Source organism: Oncorhynchus nerka, linkage group LG14, assembly GCF_034236695.1.
Source record: "Oncorhynchus nerka isolate Pitt River linkage group LG14, Oner_Uvic_2.0, whole genome shotgun sequence".
In the NCBI taxonomy this organism is placed as follows: domain Eukaryota; kingdom Metazoa; phylum Chordata; class Actinopteri; order Salmoniformes; family Salmonidae; genus Oncorhynchus; species Oncorhynchus nerka.
The window spans coordinates 45,762,868-45,775,086 of NC_088409.1; the positions used below are offsets into that span (position 1 = coordinate 45,762,868).

Consider the following 12,219-nt stretch of genomic DNA (forward strand, 5'->3'; position numbering starts at 1 on the left):
CAAATCCTACTAATTAAAAACGCTTATAAAAAGCATTAAGACGAGTTAACATTATAAAATATATTTCCCAAGTAGGCCATTCCAATAAAGTGTTTAATGTCCTAAAGTTGCAGCTTTCAAATAGAAACAATTGTGAAAGTCAGAATCTATAGGTGATTTTCTGATACAGATTTATTTTGAATGGCAACTATTACAGGCAACAAGAAGTGAATTTGGGCAAACAATATTTTGGTGGACAAATTAAGTCAAAAGGAAACTTACAGCTGAGCCAAGCTTATGAAAGAAATGATGTGTAGAGTAGGCCTATTTCAATAGCCTATTATTAGCAATGTTCAGAACCTACCTACAACGTATAGAAGCCATGGCCTAATAAGAGAGGAAGATTTGTCAAAAATGCAAACCATTGAATAATTATCCAGTTCTGGGGACAGCAGAGTTGCTTGCTCTGCAGCCAGGCCCTTCATTATTTACATACCATAATATATCACAGAAGCACAGCCCATGAGGCTGTCTTGCGTGTCGGCACACACACACACACTTCTTTTATGCCACAGCTACAACAGAGAGGAATAGGCTACTAAAATATATTTTTAGCAGTCTTTTTAGTGTCCATTTTACAATTGTATTTCTTTTAAATAAAAAAAAATATACAGCACCTGTCGCAAGTTTGGACACACCTAATCATTCCTGGGCTTTTCTTTATTTTACTATTTTCTACATTGTAGAATAATAGTGAAGACATCAAAACAATGAAATAACACATATGGAACCATGTAGTAACCAAAATAAGTGTTCAACAAATCAAAATATATTTGAGATTCTTCAAAGTAGCCACCCTCTGCCTTGATAACAGCTTTGTACACTCTTGGCATTCTCTCAACCAGCTTCATGAGGTAGTCACCTGGAATGCATTTCAATTAACAGGTGTGCCTTGTTAATTTGTGGAATTTCTTTCCTTCTTAATGCGTTTGAGCCATCAGTTGTGTTGTGACGAGGAATGGGTGATATACAAAAGATAGCCCTATTTGGTAAAATACCAACTCCATATTATGGCAAGAACAGCTCAAATAAGCAAAGAGAAATGCTTTACTTTAAGACATGAAGGTCAGTCAATCTGGAAAATGTCAAGAACTTTGAAAGTTTCTTCAAGTGCAGTCGCAAAAACCATCAAGAGCTATGATGAAACTGGCTCTCATGAGGACCGCCAGGAAAGGAAGACCTTGAGTTAGAGGATAAGTTCATTAGAGTTACCAGCCTCAGAAATTGCAGACCAAATAAATGCTTCACAGAGTTCAAGTAACAGACACATCTCAACATCAACTGTTCAGAGGAGACTGTATGAATCAGGCCTTCAAGCTGCAAAGAAACCACTACTAAAGGACACCAATAAGAAGAAGAGACTTGCTTGGGCCAAGAAACATGAGCAATGGACATTAGACCGGTGGAAATCTGTCCTTTAGTCTGAGGAGTCCAAATTTTAGATTTTTGGCTCTAACCGTCTTTGTGAGACGTGGAGTAGGTGAACAGATGATCTCCACATATGTGGCTCCCACCGTGAAGCATGGAGGAGGTGTGATGGTGTGGGGGTGCTTTGCTGGTGACACTGTCAGTGATTTATTTATAATTCAAGGCACACTTAACCAACATGGCTACCACTGCATTCTGCAGCGATATGCTATCCCATCTGGGCGCTTAGTGGGACTATCATTTGCTTTTCAACAGGACAATGACCCAACACAACTCCAGACTGTGTAAGTGCTATTTTGACCAAGAAGGAGAATGATGGAGTGCTGCATCAAATGACCTGGCCTCCACAATCACCTGAGCTCAACCCAATTGAGGCGGTTTAAATTGAGTTGGACCCCAGAGTGAAGGAAAAGCAGCATATGTGGGAACTCCTTCAAGCATTCCAGGTGAAGCTGGTTGAGAGAATGCCAAGAGTGTGCAAAGCTGCCATCAAGGCAAAAGGGTGGCTACTTTGAAGAATCTAAAATATATTTTGATTTGTTTAACATTATTTTGGTTACTACATGATTACATATGTGTCATTTAATAGTTTTGATGTCTTCACTATTATTCTACAATGTAGAAAAAAGTTATAATAAAGAAAAACCCTTGAATGAGTAGGTGTGTCCATACTTTTGACTGGCACTGTATATATATTTGGCTTGGCAAATAGGGGGGATATTCATTTTATGTCACCATTTTTTTTATGGCTACTTAATCAAGTTAGAACAAAGGTTGACATCGCCCAACCCTAACAAGTACCGCAAGGGTTAAAGTAAATCAATTTGAATGAGGATCTTCACTCTGTGTGTCTTTTTAAAAATGTTAAAGGTGTCTGCAGCCATGCCTAATTTATAATGAATTGAAATCAGATATGTTATTATAATGTTGATAAAGGGTTTGCTGTAATCCAGTCCTCTTTCTGACTTCAGGACTACGATGCCATTATCAAACTGGTAGAGACTCTGAACAACTTGCCCATGTGCTTGGTGGCTGCCCAGCAGAATATCAAATTTCACTACATATTTGCTTTAAACAGGTACCATTGTTCCTCCACTTGTGTATTGCTCACATATTCTGTTTGACGATAGTCTTTCACATTATATAATAGAAGGAAATAATGTGTATACAACACTAAATGGGTTAAAGCCTTCCCCCAATTTAACACTTAATTAGTGGGCTTTCTGAAAGCACACTACTGTTTTTCCCCCCTATCTTTATTATTTTAAACAGCTTGAAATAAGCACACAGATTTTCTTCAAGAAATTTACCCGACACTTTAAATTTGCAGCACAACACATGCTGTTGATTCTGAGGATTCCATCTGTCATGTTTCCTAATCTTTGACCTTCAGGAGGAATCGTCCAGGTGACCGTGCCAAGGCCCTGGAGGTGATTCTGCCCATTGTGGAGTCAGGTGGCCGGGTGGTGTCGGACGTGCACTGCCTCTGCGGCCGTATCTACAAAGACATGTTCATGAGCTCAGGCTTTAAAGACCATCGCAGTCGAGACCAGGCCTGCTACTGGTGAGACACACCATTACAGTGTCTATATTAGTACAGCCTTCGAGTCACAAGGAGTTTGTGTCAGAGGCAGTTTGGACTTGTAAGTCGTCCTAATATGCACACCGTAGACACAGCATCCCTTCACTCACTCCAGTCAAGTCCTCCTTACTAGCGCTCTACTATGTTACTATGTTATCCCTTTGAGTTCCCTCCGTCCTTTCAGTTACACTTTACTTGAGTCCTCTGTCATAAAGGCTGCATAACACTGTTAGAATTATAACATAGCAGATGGCATAAACAGTCATGACACACCTGATACTATATGTTACTCTGTTATTAAACAAATCATTGCTTAGGTCAGCTCATTGACTAGGCAGCAATATGTATTAGTTAATGAATCAGTTTTAATCTCCCTTCATGGATTCTCCCCCAGGTACGGCAAAGCCTTCGAGACAGAGCCCACCCTTCATTCCGGCATCAACAACGTTGTCCTCTTGATGGCTGCCGGCCACGAATTTGACACCTCCATCGAGCTGCGGAAAATAGGTACATTGTTCTCACGACACTCCACTGCCCTGAATCAGTAGCCTGTCAAAGGGAACTCGTGTGTTCATGTTTTGTTTTGTTTAATTGCTTAAATAAACTACAATTGCCTTATTATTTTTTTATCCATGTCTGTGATCAACCGAGTGTGGGCTTATTGTCATCATTGCTAACAGCCTGCATAAAGACACTAAATAATTACACCCGTACATTATTTATCAATGCATGTCACTGTTATTCTGGGCTTCTGTGCCTTGTCATGCGTCTCTTTTTCTTTTGTTACATTTCGATGCCATACTGTTAGCCTGAAAATATAAATATAATACTAATATTCTCACCATCTAGCATGTGTGTCTGTCTGCACCCATCTGTGTGTGTGTGTATCCAGGCGTGACCCTGAGCAGCCTCCTGGGGAGGAAGGGCAGCTTGGAGAAGATGCAGGACTACTGGGACGTAGGCTTCTACCTGGGAGCCAGCATCCTGGCTAACGAACACAGGAAGGTCATCGAGGCTTCAGAAAAACTCTACCGGCTCAATGCACCCATGTGGTGAGAGGAGTCACAATTCATTTAGTCAAATCCTATGGTCATTGTCACTGCAAACATTCGAGACAAGACAAACAGATCTGGGACCAGGCAAGCATTCTTGATGCAAAATATATGAGCATATCATTCTAACAGATTCAAATCTAAATTTGTCACATGCGCCGAATACAACAAGTGTAGACTTTACCGTGAAATGCTTACTTACAAGCCCTTAAGCAACAGTGCAGTTCAAGAAGAGTTAAGAAAATATTTCCAAGTAGACTAAAAGAAAAAGTAATAAGAAAAAGTAACACAATAAGAATAACAATAACGAGGCTATATACAGGGGGCACCGGTACCGAGTCAGTGTTTGGGGGTACAGGTTAGTTGAGGTCATTTGTACATGTAGGTGGGGGTGAAGTGACTACGCATAGATAATAAACAGCCAGTTGCAGCATTGTACAAAGGGGAAGGGGGTGTCAATATATATTGTCCGGTGGCGATTTCATTAATTGTTCAGCAGTCTAATGGCTTGGGGGTAGAAGCTGTTGAGGAGCCTTTTGGTCCTAGACTTGGCACTCACGTACCGCTTGCTGTGCGGTAGCAGAGAAAACCGTCTATAACTTGGGTGACTATAGTCTCTGACCATTTTATGGGCTTTCCTCTGACACCGCCTATTATATAGGTCCCAGATGGCAGAAAGCTTGGCCCCAGTGATGTATTCAAAAAAACACCGATGTTGTATGCACCTTGTTTTTGAGATTGAGATGATTAGAAACCAGAATGAGAGGGCACATTTCAAAATATCTTGTTAAAGGGCCCGCACAGTCATTCGGATTATCATGTAAAATAGCCTTTATATTTTTTCCCGATTTTAAAATTTTTTTTTTTATTTATTTTTATTTATTATTATTATTTTTTTAAATGCTCCAAATTTGAGAAAAATGCCCTTTTTCTCTCATGTCTAACTATCAGTAAGGCTGAAAAGACAGGCTGAGTAGGCAGGGAGCTAATCGGCTGAGTGGGGAGGGGAGCTCACCTTGACTGACATTTCTTTGAAATACTTATATCAAGCAACTTGGACGTAATGAGCTGTGTCGTGCCTCTGGCTATCATTAAAGGTGAAGTCTGTTATTTTATCAAATCAATTCTCTGTCATTATTATTACTTGATTAAACTAATCATGTACATTTAATTAACTAGGAAGTTTAATATCTGATCAATTAGTCTTCAATTACTGAATTATTCTTTACCTTACGTCAGTCTCATTTCAAATGTCGTAGAATTCTTGGTTATCTGCACAAACCCACCCTACACCATGAATCATCCATAGACCAATTGGCTTAATTATTTATTTACTAACTAACTAATGTTGGGACATGGTAGAATTGGGCGGGAGAATCCCTTTGTCTTACTGTGAAACTCTCTCAATTGCATGGTCAGGGAGAGTCTCTGTGGTATTTACGACCTGGGGCAATAAAACCTGGGTTTAGGAGAGGGAGAGTGAGAGAGAGGGGGAAGCCATGATCTACACCCAGAAAGGTCCACGTTATGACAGCGGTGTTGCAGTGAGATCATGAAGATAGCTAGCTTGTTCATCTTGGACAATTTCAGTTGAAACTGGACAGGGTGAGGTCTGGGTATCCCTCATATGAGTGTATATCATGGCTTCCCCCTCTCTTTCTCACTCTCCCTCTCCTAAACCCAGGTTAAATATATACAGTGGGGCAAAAAAGTATTTAGTCAGCCACCAATTGTGCAAGTTCTCCCACTTAAAAAGATGAGAGGCCTGTAATTTTCATCATAGGTACACTTCAACTATGACAGACAAAATTAGAAAAAAAAATCCAGAAAATCACATTGTAGGATTTTTTAAATGAATTTGCAAATTATGGTGGAAAATAAGTATTTGGTCACCTACAAACCAGCAAGATTTCTGCCTCTCACAGACCTATAACTTCTTCTTTAAGAGGCTCCTCTGTCCTCCACTCGTGACCTGTATTAATAGCACCTGTTTGAACCTGTTATCAGTATAAAAGACACCTGTCCACAACCTCAAACAGTCACACTCCAAACTCTACTATGGCCAAGACCAAAGAGCTGTCAAAGGACACCAGAAACAAAATTGTAGCCCTGCACCAGGCTGGGAAGACTGAATATGCAATAGGTAAGCAGCTTGGTTTGAAGAAATCAACTGTGGGAGCAATTATTAGGAAATGGAAGACACACAAGACCACTGATAATCTCCCTTGTTCTGGGGCTCCACGCAAGATCTCACCCAGTGGGGTCAAAATGATATCATGAACGGTAAGCAAAAAGCCCAGAACCACACGGGGGGACCTAGTGAATGACCTGCAGAGAGCTGGGACCAAAGTAACAAAGCCTACCATCAGTAACACACTACGCCGCCAGGGACTCAAATCCTGCAGTGCCAGACATGTCCCCCTGCTTAAGCCAGTACATGTCCAGGCCCGTCTGAATTTTGCTAGAGAGCATTTGGATGATCCAGAAGAAGATTGGGAGAATGTCATATGGTCAGATGAAACCAAAATATAACTTTTTGGTAAAAACTCAACTCGTCGTGTTTGGAGGACAAAGAATGCTGAGTTGCATCCAAAGAACACCATACCTACTGTGAAGCATGGGGGTGGAAACATCATGCTTTGGGGCTGTTTTTCTGCAAAGGGACCAGGACGACTGATCCGTGTAAAGGAAAGAATGAATGGGGCCATGTATCGTGAGAGTTTGAGTGAAAACCTCCTTCCATCAGCAAGGGCATTGAAGATGAAACGTGGCTGTGCCTTTCAGTGATCCCAAACACACCGCCCGGGCAATGGAGTGGCTTCGTAAGAAGCATTTCAAGGTCCTGGAGTGGCCTAGCCAGTCTCCAGATCTCAACACCATAGAAAATCTTTGGAGGGAGTTGAAAGTCCGTGTTGCCCAGCAACAGCCCCAAAACATCACTGCTCTAGAGGAGATCTGCATGTAGGAATGGGCCAAAATACCAGCAACAGTGTGTGAAAACCTTGTGAAGACTTACAGAAAACATTTGACCTCTGTCATTGCCAACAAAGGGTATATAACAAAGTATTGACAAACTTTTGTTATTGACCAAATACTTATTTTCCACCATAATTTGCAAATAAATTCATTAAAAATCCTACAATGTGATTTTCTTGATTTTTTTTTTTCTTCTCATTTTGACTGTCATAGTTGAAGTGTACCTATGATGAAAATTACAGGCCTCTCATCTTTTTAAGTGGGAGAACTTGCACAATTGGTGGCTGACTAAATACTTTTTTGCCCCACTGTGTGTGTGTGTATGTATGTATGTATGTGTGTATATGTATGTTGACTGCCAGACTATGTTCATAAACCATGACTATCAATGATGTCAAAATCTCCCATTTGGCATGCCTCTTCTGTTGCAGTTTGCAGCAGCACTGACAGATATATATTACATGACAACTGCGTCTAAATTTTGAACGACCCCCCTTTTTTGTTCCATGATGACTAAAGAACTAGCTAGCCAGTAACTAGCAGACACAGATGAAAGGGGAAACTTATCATTTTTTTTGGCCATAGATGAACAGGAGAAACGTGTAATCTGATGTCACCCTGCAGTCAAATTTTGGCACCAGTAGACTAGCTAGCTATGCAAACACACCTTCTGTGCTGATGGTTACCAGGCGGTACTTATTTAAATTAGGTAAGAGAATAAGACATTACCATTGGTATATTCAAATTAGGGCTTTATGTGATGTAACACAAAGCCCTAAATAATTCCACCATCTGAATTCAAGTGTTTGACAACTGGGGAAGGGACCAGTAACTTTATGATCAGACTTGATCAATGTACCAGCAACAGTAATTTTTCATACTTAGGTCATCCAACTCTGATCTGGTTTCATCCAAATATCATCCATTTGATGAAAAACATGTTTTTTTGCGGGACCTTTTAATGTTAAAGATAGGGGAAAGGGGTCCCCTTAATGGACACTAAGAAAAATATTGGTATGGCCTCTTTAAGGTCAATGTCAATCTCTGTTTAAGGTCAACTTTATTTTGATTTTCAAATACTTATTCGCATCTTTCTTTTGAGGTATGTGGGCTCGATCATGGAGACGTTCATCTTGTATCGTCAGTTCACCAAGCCCCCAGAGGTGAAAATGTCTAAACAGGAGACTGTGGACTTCTGGATGGAGCTGATGCTGCAAGCCTGCAAGCCTACTGTTTCCACTGACCGCTGCCCAGTAAGACCTCACCACATCACATTCAGCTTTATTTAGTTAGTTTAGTCTTGACTGCTGCAAAGACACTCTGTCAGACTCCACCACTCCCAGTACTCCCAGTTCCTCAAACCCTTTGTGAGATCTCAATAGATTCTCTCTGTCTAGTATATAACAGTCTGGGCATTCAAATTAGAGGTTGACCGATTAATCGGAATGGCCGATTAATTAGGGCCGATTTCAAGTTTTCATAACAATCGGAAATCGGTATTTTTGGGTGCCGATTTGTCGATTTAAAAAAATCATATATATTATAATTATTTTTGTGTTCTTTTATTTAAATAGGCAAGTCAGTTAAGAACCCATTCTTATTTTCAATGACAGCCTAGGAACGGTGGCTTAACTGCCTTGTGCAGGGGCAGAATGACAGATTTTCACCTTGTCAGCTCGGGGGATCCAATCTTGCAACCTTACAGTTAACTAGTCCAGCGCAATAACGACCTGCCTCTCTCTTGTTGCACTCCACAAGGAGCCTGCCTGTTACGCGAATGCAGTAAGCCAATGTAAGTTGCTAGCTAGGATTAAATTTATCTTATAAAAAACAATCAATCATAATCACTAGTTAACTACACATGGTTGATACACGCTAGATAATATCCAAGTATCTGACTGAGCAGTGGTAGGCAGAAGCAGGCGCGTAAACATTCATTCAAACAGCACTCTTGTGCGTTTTGCCAGCAGCTCTTCGTTGTGTGTCAAGCATTGCGCTGTTTATGACTTCAAGCCTATCAACTCCCGAGATGAGGCTGGTGTAACCGAAGTGAAATGGCTAGCTAGTTAGCGCGTGGTAATAGTTTCAATCTTCACTCGCTCTAAGCCTTCTAGTAGTTGTTCCCCTTGCTCTGCATGGGTAACGCTGCTTCGATGGTGGCTGTTGTCGTTGTGTTGCTGGTTCGAGCCCAGGGAGGAGCGAGGAGAGGGACGGAAGCTATACTGTTACACTGGCAATACTAGAGTGCCTATAAGAACATCCAATAGTCAAAGGTTAATGAAAATCAAATGGTATAGAGGGAAATAGTCCTATAATTCCTATAATAACTGCAACCTAAAGCTTCTTACCTGGGAATATTGAAGACTCATGTTAAAAGGAACCACCAGCTTTCATATGTTCTCATGTTCTGAGCAAGGAACTTAAACCTTAGCTTTCTTACATAGCACATATTGCACTTGACTTCTCCAACACTCTGTTTTTGCATTATTTAAACCAAATTGAACATGTTTCATTATTTACTTGAGGCTAAATTGATTTTTATTGATGTATTATATTAAGTTAAAATAAGTGTTCATTCAGTATTGTTCTAATTGTCATTATTACAAATTTTTAAAAATGTCAGATTAATCGTTATCGGCTTTTTTGGTCCTCCAATTATCGGTATCGGCATTGAAAAATCATAATCGGTCGACCTCTAATTCAAATGCAGAGCAGTAAAAACATATTTGCTTTAACATGTATTTTAACCATCATGGTTAGATCATTTGCTAATGAAGTTGGCACTTGGCGTCACCCTGCCGGGATAGTTTGTCACATTAACAATGTTAGGTGCCATTCTGCAGCAAAAGTATTTATAAAAGTAAAATTTTAATGCTAAAAACTGTTGGCACCATTAACCGTTGCCGTTCCTCAGGTTCTGATCCTGGAGCCGACCAAAGTGCTCCAACCCACCATAGTGTGTGTGAGTGAGGAGGACGACAGCTGCACAGTTCAGCTCAACCACATCACACCCCTGAAGGTACAGACCATGTTTGGCATGACAATGACCATAAGAGTTGGCTAATACAGTACAAGCAGATCTGGGACCAGGTAAACGGACCCCTACCGCCTCGTAGATATTTAACTACTGAGTTATACTGTACAGGTCTACAGTTTTCAACGTGTCAAGACATTGAAAATGGTAGTTCAGGAATAGTGTGAGACAGAATGGTGTGTTTTAACTAGAATAGGCGTGGAGTGTTTTCTTAACGGCACCACGTCAGTGATGGGGAAAGAAGACACACCTAATGAGGAAGTGTGCATGCGAGGCCGCCAGTGTGTGCAGGCACTTGCATACTTTGTGTGTGTGTGTGTTTAGGTTGTTGAGTGAGCATTTTGACAGTCTGCCATGTCTTCCCTTCCATAGAAAGGCCAGAAAGCGCAGTGGACTTTCCCTGCCTCGCAAATCCGGGGAGTGAGGTACGGTAACAGACAGTACAGAGTGTGCTAACATTTGCTGTGTGGGTGTGTGGTGTTCACGCCTGCAGCCCATACACATCATCAGGGCTAGTCTACCAGACCTAGATTTAAATACTATTTGAAATATTTCAGTGTTTGCTTTAGCCTGATGGGCGGAGTTTGCAGGTTTTCAGGTTTGCGACTACCCTATTGGTTCCATTGTGCTCAGTCAAGCCCAGCTTTAGTATTTCAAAGGATTTGAAATAGTATTTGAACCCAGGTTGTCTACTGAGTCTAAACACTTTAACTGTCTGGCGGACTTGGCCACTGGCCATCAGGGTGTTTTTGTCTGTGCTGTTCTCAAAGACTGTGACTGGATATGTGTGTGTGTGTGTGAGTCCGTGTCTATTTGGCTGTGGAGGTCACTGTATTTTCCCCTTTTTTTGCTTACCGAACTGCCTCCAGGGGCATTAGATATATTTATTTTATTTCAGTTTGCATTTGCAACACTATCAAACGGTGGCTTGAAACGTATCAGTATTTCAATCTATACGAGATACAAAGAAAAAGTTTCTCTCTGAATTGCAGAGCCACGTATTGAATGTGTTTATTATTGGTTTTTCTTGTCTTGATTCGTATTCCTTTTAACTTTGTTTGCCTGCATTGCTATTTTGAGAGTACTTGTTGTGATGCCGCTGTTCGCTTTGAAGTGTTGTGTAGCTCCTAATCCTCCTCTTTTGACCTGTTCAGTGTTTCCAAGTTTGACGAGCGTAGCTGCTTCCTGTATGTCCTGGAGAACTCGGATGACTTCCAACTCTGCTTTCCCAGCGAGCTGCACTGTAAAGGGTGGGTCCCACACACATACAAAACACAGACACACGCTCACGCATGCACGCACGCACAAACACACACCAAAAGACAGCCTTTAGCCCAGCTGTCTAGCAGGAACTGGCGTAACAACCAACCATATCAACCAATGATTCATTCCCCACATAAAACGTACATACAGATTGGGCCTGTTCATTCGACCATTATCACATTATTTGATTGTGTTGACATGACAACTGTTAATGTTTATTTTACACTGGCATATGGAAATAGAGCCTGCTTCTCGCTCCCCTTTCTGTGTGGATTGATAGGTGTATGTATTTTACATTGTGTGCTTATACAGTACATTATTATCTAGGTGTTGTGTATTGGGACACAGTAAATACCCAGTGTTATCCAAGACCTTCTGAGAAGGAAGGAAATAGGAAGTGGTTTTCATAGTAGTATTTGCGGAATCAGTGAAAGGCAAATAACTAGCAATTGAAAGGTCCCCTTTAATATGTCATGACATAAGATTGATAACAGTGCTGTGTACTGAATTTGTTTGTTTGTGTTTCAGCAGGTCTTATCTATGACTTGCCTGTGAGGTCCATGAATATATGACTGTCTTTCCATATGATTTAGTTTCTTGTGTGTGTTGTTTCTCCATCAGGTTCTGTGAGCTGGTCAACTCTCTCCTAAGCCAGGCAGAAGCCCCAGTGGAGTACCCCAGCGAGCTCACTGGAGGATTACTGGAGGTCAGCTAGTCTCTTTCTCAATTCATCTTTCCTCGATTTCCTCTTTTCTTGCTTCCTTCTGAAAGCGCATTGGAAACCAGGGTTCGAGGGGAGAGACATTGGACCGTCTCCTCCAATACGGTTGAAAAGGAGGTGAGGA

The 12,219-nt window shown here is 41.1% G+C and overlaps 1 protein-coding gene across 1 annotated transcript in view; it reads left to right on the plus strand.

Annotated features, from left to right (window-relative positions):
- Positions 1-12,219, plus strand: part of LOC115141219 (mitogen-activated protein kinase kinase kinase 5-like) — a 34,578-nt gene that overhangs the window by 3,716 nt on the left and 18,643 nt on the right. The window contains exons 5-13 of the mRNA XM_029679955.2: positions 2,439-2,545; positions 2,861-3,031; positions 3,444-3,556; positions 3,942-4,101; positions 8,180-8,330; positions 9,992-10,096; positions 10,484-10,536; positions 11,266-11,361; positions 11,996-12,080. Coding sequence (XP_029535815.1) covers positions 2,439-2,545; positions 2,861-3,031; positions 3,444-3,556; positions 3,942-4,101; positions 8,180-8,330; positions 9,992-10,096; positions 10,484-10,536; positions 11,266-11,361; positions 11,996-12,080 — 1,041 coding nt within the window. The remainder of the gene's footprint in view (positions 1-2,438; positions 2,546-2,860; positions 3,032-3,443; positions 3,557-3,941; positions 4,102-8,179; positions 8,331-9,991; positions 10,097-10,483; positions 10,537-11,265; positions 11,362-11,995; positions 12,081-12,219) is intronic.